The sequence below is a fragment of the Rhinichthys klamathensis genome, unplaced genomic scaffold, assembly GCF_029890125.1.
Source record: "Rhinichthys klamathensis goyatoka isolate OS25496 unplaced genomic scaffold, OSU_Roscu_1.1 h1tg000042l_1, whole genome shotgun sequence".
NCBI lineage: Eukaryota > Metazoa > Chordata > Actinopteri > Cypriniformes > Leuciscidae > Rhinichthys > Rhinichthys klamathensis.
The window spans coordinates 4,482,854-4,498,340 of NW_026606589.1; the positions used below are offsets into that span (position 1 = coordinate 4,482,854).

Below are 15,487 nucleotides of genomic sequence, written 5' to 3' on the forward strand. Positions count from 1 at the left end.
CAATCTTGCCATTTATAGTTCAGATTCTTAAATATGCTCGACCACATGCGTACTTTTAGTCCCTGGACAGAGCCTGTAGCATCAATATTTCCATGGAATATTTCGGGGGCATAAACCCTTTCAAGCCTCTAAATGGGTTAATCTCACAAAATCTGTCAAGAACATATTCTGGCATAAAGAAAATGAAGCATAATTTAAGACCATTGCTGTTGTTGTTTTGGCATTACATTCATGGGGATTGATTAATTGCAACACCAAAGTGTCTGGTGCATTGCCTGGTCAATGCTTTTCATTTAAAACAACAACAAAAAAACTAATTTGCTTATGGTAACGGGAATTGGCGAAAAGGAAAAAAGAGAGAAAAATATAAAAAGGCGCAGGGTAATAAAAAAAAAAAAAAAATACCAACAAAAAAATTATTAGTAATGAGAATTGAGGGTAAAAGCAAAGAATAAAACAAATGGGACAAATGCAAAAAAAAAAAATATTTATATATTTATGCAAATTCTAATTTTGACCTGGATATGTTCTTGACCGTTTTCAAGAGGTGCACCCAAAATGTTCTTATCGAAAGATGCAAGAATAACTTGTTAAAGTCCTTTGCGAGGCTAAAATCAGCATCTCTCTAAATGAATGTGTGTCAACAATCACTGTCATCACTAACAGAGAGAAGGCAGTGGTTGAGGCACACAGGGAATGCTAAGATGACAGACTGGTTAAATGAGAGGAAGAAAGAGATTAAATGTTTAAAAAGGGAGAAAAGCAGTTGCAGTGCCACTTCCTTCAAATTTGTTGATGGACAGCATATGTACATCATTTTATAAAAGTGTGGCTTCCTCTCTGCCACCACGAGCTGCTGTCAAACTCACTGCCCTCCACGCGAAAGCGCTAGTCTTTGTAAAGGCAAATTGGTCTGGGCTGTTCAAGTTCCTTCATGACTGTTTGTTTTTCCTTTCTTGAAAAAGAACCGAGGACTGATGTAATCACTTAAGGTTGCGCGGTGACAGTCTCAGACGTGGCCGACGGGGATTCTGAGAAATCACAGCAGGGTTGACTAGCAGGCGAAGTTTAACCGCTGAGAGGATCTTCACGATAGTGGATAGCATAGCGCAACTTCTCCAGCATGACGTCAAGGGAAGAGTACTGGGGCAGCTTGACCATGAACATGCAGGTCTCCACACGAATGTAACGCAAATCCGGTGAGCCTACGACAGATTGAAAAGCAAACAGTTAAAAAACTTCATTACATGACTTTTCATACATAGGGAAATACTGTGATGTTAATCAGTGTGAGGACCACTGGCTTGAGCAAACACTTCCTTTGCTAACACTGCACATCCTTCAAAAACAGTTGCTCAAAAGTAAGTTTTGTGTAGGGTTTGAAGCATTTCATATTCCTGTGACCATTTCTTTATTTAAATAGTCGAGACCATTAGCGTTTTAAGGGAAGATGTTGTTTTAGAGCAGCTTCTTTATTGCCAGTTTGTCATTTCAAAGCCGGTTTCAAAAAGTATACTTTTTGCAATGGTCGATACACTTTTTAGTTATACAAATAGTCAACCATCTACATAACTTTTTTTTTTTTTAAATCTTAACCCCTTCGCTGTCACCCCCCTTTTTGAGAATGAGGGTTAAAATGCACTATTCAAACTTAAATGGTTGTAATTCAAGAATGCTTTGGAATATAGACCAAAGTTTGGTCTTGTTTTAAAGGAAACACTCAGCAGATTATTGCTGAAGTGAAAACACTTAAAAAAATGAAAGTATGAAAAAGTTATGGAAGTTTAAATTGACATTTTTCGTCAAATATACTGTACTATATATTTTTTATTTTATAAAACATATATAGTACAAAATATTTTTTACTATAAAATTACTATAAAATCAAAGCTATATATCTAACCAAGTAGTGTTCCAAATTTGAAGTTGATATCACAAAAATTGAAGTTCCCATGAGATTTTGTTTTGGCGTAGTACCAAAAATAGCCACCGGGTGACTTACATTCCATTGAATTTAGTTGTATACATTCTGCCTTAACAAATTAAAACATTTTTGTCCAAATATCAATTCTGTCCAAAAATTTGGAACCTTGAGACTTAGACCTTTCTGACAATATGTGTTTTGTCAAGATTAGAAAAGGTTTTGATCATAAATTACGAAATATAATAAAGCCAAAAAGGGGAGGAGCCTTATAAAATAATTTAGAGTACCGTTTCTATGGTAACGCAACGTTCAATTTCAAAATGTTTTTTACAGGATGAAGTCTGAGTTTGTAAGCTTTCAAATGGTACCCAATTTATGAAAACTACTAAAATATGTGATGTAATAAAAAAGGCGATAAAAAAGATATTATTATATTTTAGAGGATAATATATATATTATACTTTTTAGAGGATAATATTATAATTTGTTATAATATTATAATATTTTATAATATTATAATATTATAATATGTTTTATTATGAACTTTTAGCATGAAAACCAAAGTTTCAATTATTAAAGGTGTGTGCGTCAACTTTTTGTGACAAAGGTCAGAACTCCTGTTATGACGCAGATTTTTTTGAGGTGCACTCTTGTCACAAAATCATCGGTTACTCTTCCTACATAATTTGTAGCAAAAAACAGCAGTCAAATATCTATTTAGGAGTCTTAGACCTTTCCAAACATATATAGTTTGTCATAATTAGATTAGGATTTAATGGTAATATGGCGAAGTAAAGTTAGGCGTCCCGTATGTTAAAACAGTTAAAACAGTAAACAATGTTTTGTTTTAAGTGAACCTCTTTTACACTTTAAATGAAAATACTAACTATTATGCTATTGTGGTGGCAATTTTAATGATATTCATTGATCTTTAGTTAAATATAGATGATTCAAAGAATGTCACATGTGTGTCTCTCACTTGTAGTGAGAGAGGATTCTGTTCATGTACCTGGGGAGGCAGAAGAGGGAGACACTCCAGAGAACAGACGAACAAGGACCTCTGACCTAGATGTCAGAAGGCCACTTAGTGCAGGGGAGCTTAGTGGGCCAACTAGTGACGTCTATGGAAAACTACTGGGAGGAAGGCTCTGGGGGGAAGAAGGCCTTGAAACTAAGATAAAAGCTAGTTCAGTCTGTCTGGGGGGGGGGGGTGTCACTCTTCTGCACAGGGTAACAACTGTGTATTAGACTGCTCCTATTCTTGCAAGAATAAATACTTCTATTTTATATAATTTGACTCTGAGTGTCTCTTACGCAGTGATGTTTGTTTGAGATGAATTTTTGCCACAACAGTTTTGGTGTCAGAAGTGATATTTCTTGGACGTGCCTCCTGGACCTGAGATCGGACGGTGTTTGGCCACCTGGACTAAGTAAGTTCCAGCTCTACCTCGTAAACTTGAGAGAGAGGGGCCGACCGATATCAGGGCCGGGAGAATCGACCACTGGAATCTAAAGAACCCGGTGGCAACAGAAGCATCTCTGGTAAGAGACAGTTCAATTTATTTTCTTTTGGGTAAGTTAATTAAATTCAGTTTAATTGGGGAGAAGAGTGAAATTGAACCATATTGGCTGAAGGCTGTTTCTGTGGTACGTAATCTGAGATTAATTGAGATCTATATAGATCAAGAAATTTCAAACAGATACGAGGGAAAAATCTGAGATTAATTGAGGTCTGTAACAGAACAAGAAATTTCAAGCAGATAAATAATCTGGGATTAAGTGAGAACTGTAACAGATCAAGAGATTTCAAACAGATAGGTACCCTGAAAATTAGCTGTTCCACGACGGAGCAAATTGTTTTTAGGTACTAAGGCTAATTAGGGGGAACCAGAATTTTTTGGTAAACCATAATTAGGAGGGCACTAATAGTGCAACCCGACCGATTTGGGTTAAAAGAAAAGAGTCGGATTTGTTAGGGACGCCTAAACAGATTAAAGAAAACGCGCGTTGAAGAGAAATCCACAGGGAACAGAAAACAGCCAGTATGGGAAAATCTCAGAGTAAGCATGCCAAATTTGATACACCGGTTTTCTGTAGAACTAGGAAAGTATGGGGGAAAATGTATGTTTTAGATATTGAAAAAACTGAGAAAATACCATGATTTCCCCAGGGAGGGAACACTGAGCACAAATAGACTAAGAGTGTGCGAGAATCAGTGGAACAGGGCAGCGGGACAAAAGGTTGTTGTGGCTGCGTTCAACATGTGTGTAAAAAATGTGAACAGATAATGGATTGTTCAGTTGAAGATAAAATGTCGAACTGCCAGGAGAAATAATGTTTTTTACTTCTTCATCCAGTAAATGGATGCATGACATTAGATGTCTATAGAACTTAAATTTATATGACAAGGATTAAAGTAGCAAGAAGCAATAAGGCTGTCTGTGTGAAATAGAGGGAACTGTAAGTGAGACTTGGTGGAAGAGGGAAGTGAAAAAACAAAAAGGTTGGTGTGTGAGATATGTGTGTGTGGGGATTGTTCAAACAATCATGTACTGGTTAGATAATGAAGGAACTGGCATGTTTGAGAAAAGAAAGGAGAGGATAATGAAGGAACTGGCATGTAGAGAAAAGAAAGGAGAAATATAGTAGAAAACTATATGTGATGAAAATAGACATGGTCTGACAGAATTTATGGAAGTCAAATTAACTGTTTAAATGATATGAAAAGTTTTAGAATAAAATAAGGCATTGTATGATTGACAGGGATTAACATGATATGAAGAATGTTTTAAGCAGAATGGGGAACAATTCTAGATTCTGATAAAATAATGATTGAAATGATGATATATCTGCTTTATTTTATTAATGTTAAGAAAATAAGGGTATTGAAGCAAGTAGCTATAATGGTTGTCTGTGTAATTTACGGACTGAGTAATATAATCTGTTTTGGAGAAACAGTAGAGATAAGACTGAGACAATAATGATTTTTATTAAGTTGAATCTGCAGACTAACCATGTGATGGAAGAAAAAGGCTTCAAACCAGTTGTAATGAAAATAATGATGTTTAAATTGTTACACTTTATGAAGAGTAACGGAACAGTCCGGGAAAATAAATAAATAGTGAGACAGAAGAGAGCAAATGCTGTAAACAGCTCTGCTCTGAAGATCTCACTTTGAAGAGATTTGCAGATGATGTTTTGTAAAAGATAAGCTGGGATAACAGCAACAGTACTTGTAATTAGTGTTGTTGATGATAATACCAAATTAGTAAGGTAAAGACAGAAAACAAATTCGAATATTTTGAGCATTTTCTGTGCTGCTCATGAAATTATGTTCTGCCAATAATAATGATGAAGAGTATGATTTGGCTATTGTGATTGAATCCGCCATTGGTGGATGGTCAAAGGAATACAGAGAACTGCTTATCAGTGGGTCTGTTTACATTCCTGAAAGAGACACACACTGCTTCAAGGGTGTGAAGTTAGTTGAAGCCCTTTGGAAGCTCACAGTGATCAAACTGCAAGGTGTCTGATGCTGTAGTTGAGGCTGACACACGAACCAACCAGATGACAGAGATTGTCTTGACTGTGGTCAGTAGGACCATTTAACACGTGACACATTTCTGATAATAATGTGAGTTGCAAAATATGTAAAGGTAATATAGAGAGACTAATCTCACAGATGATTTACCATAACTGCAAAAGTATCACAAGCAGAGAGTGCTTGCCTCGTCAAAGTTAGTGTGAATCCTGATTGGAGACTGATAAACTCCTAGAAGAGAAAACTTTGAGGTCAGATATTAAAGGAGCTGTATGTAAGATTGTGGCCAAAACTGGTACTGCAATCACTTTCAAATTACTGTAGAGCGGGTTATCCCCTCCCCCTCCCCCCTGACTCGAGGTTGCCAGATAGGCTGCAGGATCCAGCAGGAACATAGGCTGCTACAAGGAGCTTTCAACTAGAGCAGAGCTGGCAACCCGGATGCCGAAACACTACTGACTTCGTGATTGGTAGATAGGTGGAGGGTGGGGTTTCTGGCCAAAACACAAGATGACAACATCAACATCAGTTGAGGGCTGCAACTTTACTTTTTAAATGACAATATCGTGGCCGTACTACTGTTGTCAGTGATATAAGTATTTGAAATGAACATGATTTCTTAATGTCTAGAGACACATCAGGGCCATTTTATGATTAATTGAAATACATTTCTTACATACAGCTCCTTTAAGTTATGGTAATTGAGAACTTGACAACTAAAATTGAGATTGAGAAATGTGAAACGTTATTGAGAACTAGAATAATTACCATTATGTAAGAACAAATAAGCAGAAGCAGTAGGCTACTGAATTAACAGTTGCTAAATGTAAAATGTGTTGAAAGGCATCTGATTAAACAAACAGCTTGAAAAGTTGACCATGAAAGAACTAGAAGCTGATGTTTTGCTTTCAAAAGATAAGTTTGTTATGGGCTGTATTGAAACAGTTCGCTTATCTAAAATCTGATGTGTGCTGTGCCTGAAACAGCCAGTGCGACAGAGACTCAATCTGAGTGGAAATTTGTAATGTCTAAATTCCCTGAGATGGGCAAAAGACAAATATAAATAATATGTTTATTTGAAACCGTATGTAATTTCTGGCAAAGATGCCTTAAGCTGGGATAGAGTTAAAAGATGATAGATAAATGTATATGAGAGAGCAGTGTACCATCCAATAGAGTCTCAGAGTCTCTCTCATTCAATGAGTCAGCTAAAAGCTGGTATCTGTGATAATAAGTAAAGCACAGTGTTTCAGTTGAAGATCATAGACACAGAGATGTTTTAAAAATAAAACTGAATGACTTTAAAGAAGTATTTAAAATAATAATACAGATAGAGATGACATTTTGATTAGCTTATTTTAGGACCAGTAACTTCTTTGTCTCATTTAGTCTCCACCATTCAGGACCGATGGGTCCGGCTACAGATGAAGTACACTGAATGTACGGTTGTGATCTAAAGTCACTGAGTATAATCCAAGTAGCTAGGTTGCTGCTTTTAAGATAGTTAATGGATTTAAGTGATTAAATACTGTTGTTATTGACCTGTCTCCCTGTGTGAACACTATTAGGCAATCCAAATGGCCCTGGTGACTCTTGAACGTGCCTTTCCTAAGCTCCAGAAAACAGCTGAGTTCTGTTGAAGAGAACTGATTGTGTGATTGGAAAGAGCGGTCACCAGTGGGCACGAGTGACCATCTCGATGATGGGTAAGACCTTCTTTGGCCAGACAGGGGGCAACCCAAGCCAGAGTGGATCACGTAAAGTCACTGGCATCTCAAGATGGAGGTGTTTATGTGAGAAAGGTATGAGAGTGGAGCGGATGACTGTGAGGCCAGCAGCATCCTTTATCGTTAGGGCGGATGAGCTGTGAGGAGTTACAGGCAGTCTGACCCAGAAACGTGAGTGTTCCTCTATACCAATCACAAGAAACCGCATTAGTTGTATGGCTTGTTTTTTTTTATTGTGACAAGCGTCTGCAAATATGCCAGGGGAAAACACCCTGATGGAGATTATAGATAAAGGGCTAACAGGAGTGGGCTTTCAAGAGCCAGCTGAGGCCATGAAGTGATTCCCATTAGTTGTTGTGGAGACAGTAGCAAAACTTTTTATGTACTGGTTGCCTTATGGGCAAGGAAAATCATAGTGTTGATTTTGAACTAATATGTTATAACATAGTTTTAACTCTTGAAGGTCGTTAGACATGGTGGTGGCTAAAGATGAAGACAGCTTTTGATTTAAGGAAAGTCTGGATGACAAAGGTGAATGGTCAAAGGTTATTGTAATGAATACAAATTTTGTCTAAGTTACAGCCTTAGGAGGCTGGTGGGAAAATTATTTGTTTATAGTGAGAGAGACTGCCTGAGTTGGAGGAAGGGATGGTAACTGTGTCTGTCTTTCTGTTATCGGCCTGCCTGAGCAAGCTGAAGAAAAATAATGATAGGGAACCAAAACAACCCAGCTGAACTTGTCTAAAAATCAAATGAATAATGAACAAGACGTGCTTTGAAAGTGGTTAAGATACCATGTAAAATTAGGTAGAAGCTACAGGAAAATGGAAAGGTTAAAATCTTATTTAAAATTTAAATCTTTAAGCAATAATATAAAGAAAAGTGAACATTGAGAATGAGCAGTTAACATATGTGTGTCTAGTATGAGTGTGTGTGATGGTGACAGCATTTTATGTCTTGTATGTATTAGTTTGGGGCACTAATATTCCGCCTGAATGGTGTGTATATTGCGCCATTAACCTCTGGAATGAGTTTATCATTACAGATGGGTTAAGGCAAATGACAAATTTTAAAGAAGCTGATAATTCTGATGAAAAGACAATACAGAACATGGGACAAGCTTTAAGTTGATTGGCCATCAAGCTCTGTCTGGTAGTAATAATTTTGTCATACATAATGTAGATTTGAAGATCAGTTTAAGTAAATTGGAATTGTGTAGTTGTAGATCACCATCTGGCATGGGCTGAGATAAATGAAAATGTTGCAGATTTGAGGGAAACAACAAAGTGACATATTGGCTAAGTCAACATGAAATGATCAAGAGAGCCTCTCACATTTATGATTATTGTGAACAAAGGGGGAGAAATGATTGACTGACATTGACCAAGTCTGTACAGCACGACCTGACCTGATAGGGAAAATTGATGACTTTGGAAATGTTTGTAGATGACTGACTTGAGAGACCAAACAACAGGCCTGAAAAGCAAGATACGCTGTGAGACTGAGGGCCGTTGCCTTTCAAATACTGCGAGAAGAAGATGAGATTGTGGCTTTAAGTGAAGAATGTAATATTTTTGTTTCAGAGGCAGAGGAATTTGTCTGAAGGACAACGTTTGGGTTAGTGTTGATGGAAAACTTTATAAAAAACACTATGTTAAATGTTATGTTAAATTGATGCTCGAGGTGTGTCGTGCATCAAGAGGGAGATGGTATAACAATTGCCAAATATGGTTTATTAAGGGGTTCACATTTGCTGAATAAATGTTGGGAGAACACTAGGGGTAATTTGATAAAAGCCCTGAAAGAAGCCATTTTTTCTGCCTAACAAAATTGATGTCTGTGAGTGTGCACACACCAATAACAAAGATTGTTTCAACAGGAAACGCCAGGGCATCGAAGGCCACGGGAGAACAGTAGACAAAAGAAACTACGTACTTTACTATCTGACAATAACCTCGAAATTTGTTTCTCTTTACAGAGAGCATGCAGGATTGGGAGACAGGGCAAAATGTGCCAATAAAATAATGGTTATGGATGAATTTGGCTAACTATCCTGGCCTGGGTTATTATTGTGGCAGAAAGGTGCTACACCTGCGCAGCGCATAACTTAAAATTTTCCTTTTACAGAATGTCAGGATGGATTGGATCAAACAGAACTAATTCTGTTCCAAATGTATAAATATTGTGTGGACATGAGCAAAGTGGGTTGAGTGTTTTTCAGGGTAAAAGGACCCCGAGTGCTATCAAGTGATAATATGTTTCAGGTTATTGATTCCACAGGTCACACCAAAGGGGACGAGCTGCTAGACAAGCGGTCACTAACAAAATACTTAAGGTCTCCATTCACAGGTGACAGTTCACTCCAGTGGGGGGTGCGGTCGTGATATAAGGGAAAACCTTATAAGGATCAGAAAATGGTTGGAGAGTGTGACACCTGGGTCCAAGCCTCTCACCTACACCAACAGGCCACAACCATCCCATAGTCCATGGGGCGAACGAGATGATCAACACGCCTGGAGGAGGATGTGAACCAACTAATGGTTTAAGAATGTGGTTTTGTGATTATTTTGAGGATTTTATTTGATTAAATCAAAATAGGGCTTAGTATTGATATACAGTAGATCAAAAGATTTGATTGGTTACTTATTCATTAGGAAATATTTAAGGAAAATGTTTTTGGGAAGAGAAGATCTATTAATTAATGTAAATTATAGGGATAATTGTTGAAGCTTATTAAGTAGAACCACAGCATGTTTGAATTAAAAGTTAAAGGTAAAAGAACACGGAACGTCCGTGGGGCGAACGAGATGATCAACACAACTGATGGTTTAAGTTTAACAGAAGAATCTGTTTTTGTGATGATTTTGTTTGATTGAATCAAACTAGGTATTGATTTGATTGTAAATGTAGAAAATATATTGATTGTGTCTGTAATGGAAATATTAGAGTTAATATTGAACAACTGCATTGGTTAGAAGAATGGATAAAATTATAAGACTTCTCTGGTTAGATTTTGTTAAATATGGCATTAAATAGAGCTTACTAAATTGAATTAGAAGTGAACACAATATGGTTAGGAAAACCGAGGTGAAATATGGAGATGGGCGTAGATTAATGGAAAAGGCTTAATGATAGGAGTTAGGATTGTTATTCTAATAATTTTGTTATTCATGGGTGAATATGATTACAGTGACAGGTGAAACATGCTGTCTGTTCAATTGGTGAAAATGACAGTCTATCCCAAGGATGAACAAAATTATGTGACGATACAGGTAGCGGGAGCTACAGTGAGATATGTGTTAAATGTATGTTCTGTTTGTTTTTCTTCTATTTGTTTATTTTCTGAGAAAGATTAAGGGCAAAAGATTTAAAGAGGGTTAAAAGCAGCAGTCATCCGTGTTACGAGATGGCGTACAAGGACAGGGGTTGAAACTGAGGGATTTTTTATTATACTTTTATCTGTTTGTTTCCTTACTATGTTATAACTACCTTTTTCCTTACTGGTGTGACTGAGGGTCTGTTTACAGGAGCGCAGGAACAGGGATTTCTCGCTTAGCCCGGCACCGTAAACATGTTTACTTGCTTGCTAAAATATTACGGGGCCTTTCCCCCACAAAAACAGCCTTATGCTTCTTCATTCTAAACTTTTCTTCACAGGTTCAAGGAGAGTGATCATTTATGCAAAAATCAGAGATGAAGAGAATAAGTGTGATGATATGACTTAAAATTTGTTTTATTGTTTATTATTGTGATTATGGGTAATCAGAATGATAAAAAGTGAGGAGTTGTGGTGGCAATTTTAATGATATTCATTGATCTTTAGTTAAATATAGATGATTCAAAGAATGTCACATGTGTGTCTCTCACTTGTAGTGAGAGAGGATTCTGTTTATGTACCTGGGGAGGCAGAAGAGGGAGACACTCCAGAGAACAGACGAACAAGGACCTCTGACCTAGATGTCAGAAGGCCACTTAGTGCAGGGGAGCTTAGTGGGCCAACTAGTGACGTCTATGGAAAACCAGTCCTTCCAGAGAAACGCGGAGTTTTTTTGTGATTGTTGCGGGCAAAAATCCTTGATTACGCGGCCCGTTTTCTTTAAAAATGCGATGGAATATGCGGGATATTTATGCAATTTTTTGCGATGAAATTGCGGGAACTTGCAAAAATTGCGGGAACTTGCAAAAATTGCGGGAACTTGCAAAAACTGAGGTTTGATGAAAAAGAGAAAAAAAAAAGTGATTCCCCCAACACCCTGTTCTCACTAGGCTACTACCTTAATGTAAAGAGTCCTTTCTTATTACTTCCTATGATAAGCAAGCATACTACATCACAGAAAGTGCTGGAAATATTTAATTTCTCATCTTGTTTTATTTCAGACTGTAACGAGTGGAAATAAGGTGTGGCCCCTTTAAGAGCTGCGCGCTCCCTGTCTAACTGTCTGCAGTATTATATTGTGTGTGCCATGCGCCTCGAACACCCATTGCGTGCGGGTAATTTCTGTTTGATGCTACTTTTATCTTATTTTGTTTATTAAGTAACGATGTGGACGGTAGAACGTGTGACAGACAGTTACGAGTTCGATTTGGGAATAAAGTGCGAGTTGTGAGATGCCAATCGCCTCCGTGAGTCTGTCTGGCCTCTGCAATAACTTCAGCTGTGAGCTATCCCTATTTTTCTTCCCGACACAACGCGTTACAAGACCTTAATAAACACATCAAACTTACAAAACATTGCTGAGTCAAACAAGTTCTGTAGCTTTACTAGAGGAATATGCTACAACTTCAGTAAAAATGAATAAATGAAATATTTTAAAATAAAGTGTGCTCCTGTTTAACAGCTTTTCAATGATGTTCACGTCGCGTAATTACGTCACTTCATAACGTTCCCATGGCAACAGGGGGAAGTGGCTGCTCTTGTGTGAAGCAAACGCAACATTTTCCAACTTTCTGCTAAGATATATGTGACTTTTTTGCGACGAAAATGGGGGGATTATGAAATCATGCAAGCCCCGCATATTTTGCGCGGAAATCAGCAATTTATGCGGCGAAATTGCGGAGTATTTGAAAAAATGCGACCCCCGCAAAAATATGCGGACTTTGGCTGATTTTGCATTGAATTCAGCGATCGCATAATCGCGTTTTTCTGGAGGGACTGGAAAACTACTGGGAGGAAGGCTCTGGGGGGAAGAAGGCCTTGAAACTAAGATAAAAGCTAGTTCAGTCTGTCTGGGGGGGTGTCACTCTTCTGCACAGGGTAACAACTGTGTATTAGACTGCTCCTATTCTTGCAAGAATAAATACTTCTATTTTATATAATTTGACTCTGAGTGTCTCTTACGCAGTGATGTTTGTTTGAGATGAATTTTTGCCACAACACTATTTTAATGGTTCCTAATTAGTTTTGGATGTCTCCTACAATAAGTTTACGAGCATCCAAGGTCAAAAACACTTTAATTTTCCCACAATATACATTGAACATCACCTCATTTCTCGGAGTCTGAAAACAGTTAATTCGAAGATTCAGTCTCTCTAAACCCATCCTATTGATAGATTGGTGAATTCAGGGTGATTGGGACACTTTTTTGCCATTGAGATAATTTGGAAAAAGTGCCCGAATTAACCTGAATTCACCCTAATGCTACAATCTTTTCATTCATTTTCACATTTCAATTTAATCCCAACAGTCATCGTTTTCGTTTAATTATGTTTTTAACCATTTTGTTTAATCTCGTTTATTTTTTTGCACCCGTATCTTGAATTTGGGGGGCATTTTGAAGGCAAGCCTTTTTCCCAAAGCCCGTTCATTTCTGACCCTGATCTGATACATGTCTCTGAACAATTAAACTCAGGGATTAAAGTTGTACGAGTCATTTCTTGCCCCCGTATCTTGGATTTTGGAGGAAACTTTTGTTCATTGTGATACCATTTGTGCCCCAAGCCTTTGTTAATTTCTCACACATGACCTCTCTGCAATCCAATTGATGGACATCCGTCACAGCGATGGAAAACTTGAATCCATTTTTAGGACACTTACCCACGGCCCCATCTGGAGGGGCGATCTTCATGGGATAGGGGGGCACGTGAGCGGTGTCCGGACCGCCATCTTTACAGGGGCAGGTGAAGGGTATACGCTCCTGGTTGCAAGCAAACTTGATGAACTTGCTGAGCTCCTCCTGCGTGAACATCTCGAGTGCGGACCAGAAGAACTCAATGTGCTGGTCAGTCTCCATCAGTCCTACCTGGTACATAGTGTGAGCCTAGATGAACGTGATGAGGAGAATGGGTTTGGTGAGTAAGGTAGTCACAGGTGTTTGTATAAATTACACACAGTTGTTTGTAGTATACAAACTGGAATTCTGCAGTCAAATATTTCTGTGTAATGAGTGTAAGTGACCATCCCAAATGATTTTCTATATAGCTGGGTTAGTTTGGTCTCTGCACTCTCTCTCTCTTCAAACACCATTTATGCCCAAATCAATATTTCATGTCTAATGTTTATTTGGTGAGCCACCGTGTAATTTGTGGGATAATGTAATGTCAATTGGTCACAAAATAAACCCCTTCAGGGTGACACAGGACTAGGTTAATTTCATGGTAACTACCACTGAATTGTCAAAAAAGGAAACTGATCATAGTAAAAATGCTGTAAAGGCTTTTTACGTTTTTTATTTTAAGTGCGACTGTCATTTGATCGAATGTTGAACTAGTTGGCAATGTGAAAACGGTTTAAAAGATATGTTAAGGGTGTGAGATGAATGTCTCCACATAAGCTACTCCTTCTGAAAGAAAAATACACTTTAGCATACTAGCGAAATAGTACTTATTACGGAAATAATATACGTAAAAAGAAAATAATTAAGTGTAAATTGAATGTAATGTTTTCGGACACTTAAATGAAAATGTGTTATAGTTTAAATTTGTATTAAATGCAATTAGCTGAACTTTAGAGTGCTTTTTGACGCACTTATCTAAAACTTAAGTACATCTTAAAATGTAATTTCATAATTACTTTTATTGTCTTTGAAATATAGTTAAAATATACTGCCGAATGTAAAGACAATAATTTATGGTAAACTAAAATAAAGCAATAAGCCCCACGAAGCCGTGATTTACAGTGAATTTAGAACAGCTAAGGGGCGTTGTTAGGCACGACGCGGAGCGGAGAATGCTTTTTCTAGCTTTTTTTTAGAAGAGCTACACTGTTCTAAATTCACTGTGCTTATAGCAACAAAAAAATATAACTTTATAACACATTTATTCCTCCGCCAAGCAATGTAGTTCCAAAGAGGTTGCCAAGCAACACATGCAGCAATAAAGAATCACAAACGGCTAATGTAATACTAATGTAATGCGGTCAGGTGTGTGTTTGTTGAGTATTTTACAACGGCTTTGAACGTGGCTCAACCAATCAGAATCAAGGACCGGAACTATCTGTTTTATAATATACTCTTTTCCATTTTCTATTGACATTTCAATATAAATGCCATTTCTATTAAAACTTGTTTCAAGTATTTAAATATATTAGTGCTGTCAAACGATTAAAATATTTAATCGCGATTAATCGCATTAACGTCATAGTTAACTTGCAATTAATCGCACATTTTTATCTATTCTAAATGTCTCTTGATTTCTTTTTGTCCCATTTTTTCTCATTTTAATGCTCATCAACATGGAAAAGTGGATCGGCTTGCTTTCTGCAAATGTTTTTTTTTATTGAAAACAACATTGGCATATACAGTGTTCAATTTCACACTAACATTCTCACTTGGAGCAAATAATCTCCCAATGTAACACTGTCCATCAATAAAAGGGTGAAATAAATACTGACGAGGTACTGATATTGACCAGGGGGCGGAGAATTCGCATCAGCTGTGTGTGTGTGTGCTTGGCCATCATCAAGTGGTATTTCAGACTGGACGTGCTGCGATGATGATAGCTCAGTTCACAAAGACAAAACACACAGATCACTTTGGTCTTGTCAATGGAACCATTTGGCAAATTTTTAAAAGTAAACTTTCCATTCAGAATCTTATTGGCATCCATTTCGGCATCTCGCGCTCGTCATCCACTCAAAACTTAACGTTAACCAACTATTTGGCCGGCTCGCAAGCCCAAACAAGTGTGTGCGGCGTGCCTGTTGCTTTGTTTCCAGTCTAGCTAGATCCGCTTGCGCTTTGGTCGACGAAGCAACAAAACATGCTCGCGCCATTTAAATGAATGGGTTTCATAGCGCAGCGCCGCGCATGCCGCGTCCGGTTGCAAAAGCATGTGAAAAAAACTACAACGTTTGCTAGG

General features: G+C 37.6%; 1 protein-coding gene across 9 annotated transcripts in view; it reads right to left on the bottom strand.

Annotated features, from left to right (window-relative positions):
- Window positions 1-467: 467 nt before the first annotated feature.
- Window positions 468-15,487, bottom strand: part of LOC130082297 (probable E3 ubiquitin-protein ligase HECTD4) — a 134,783-nt gene continuing 119,763 nt past the window's right edge. For all 9 annotated transcript variants that reach the window (XM_056247147.1, XM_056247152.1, XM_056247150.1 and 6 more), the window contains exons 75-76: window positions 13,227-13,449; window positions 468-1,205 (exon numbers count right to left, since the gene is read on the bottom strand). In XM_056247147.1, the coding sequence (XP_056103122.1) occupies window positions 1,069-1,205; window positions 13,227-13,449 (360 nt within the window). In that variant the 3' untranslated portion in view covers window positions 468-1,068. The remainder of the gene's footprint in view (window positions 1,206-13,226; window positions 13,450-15,487) is intronic.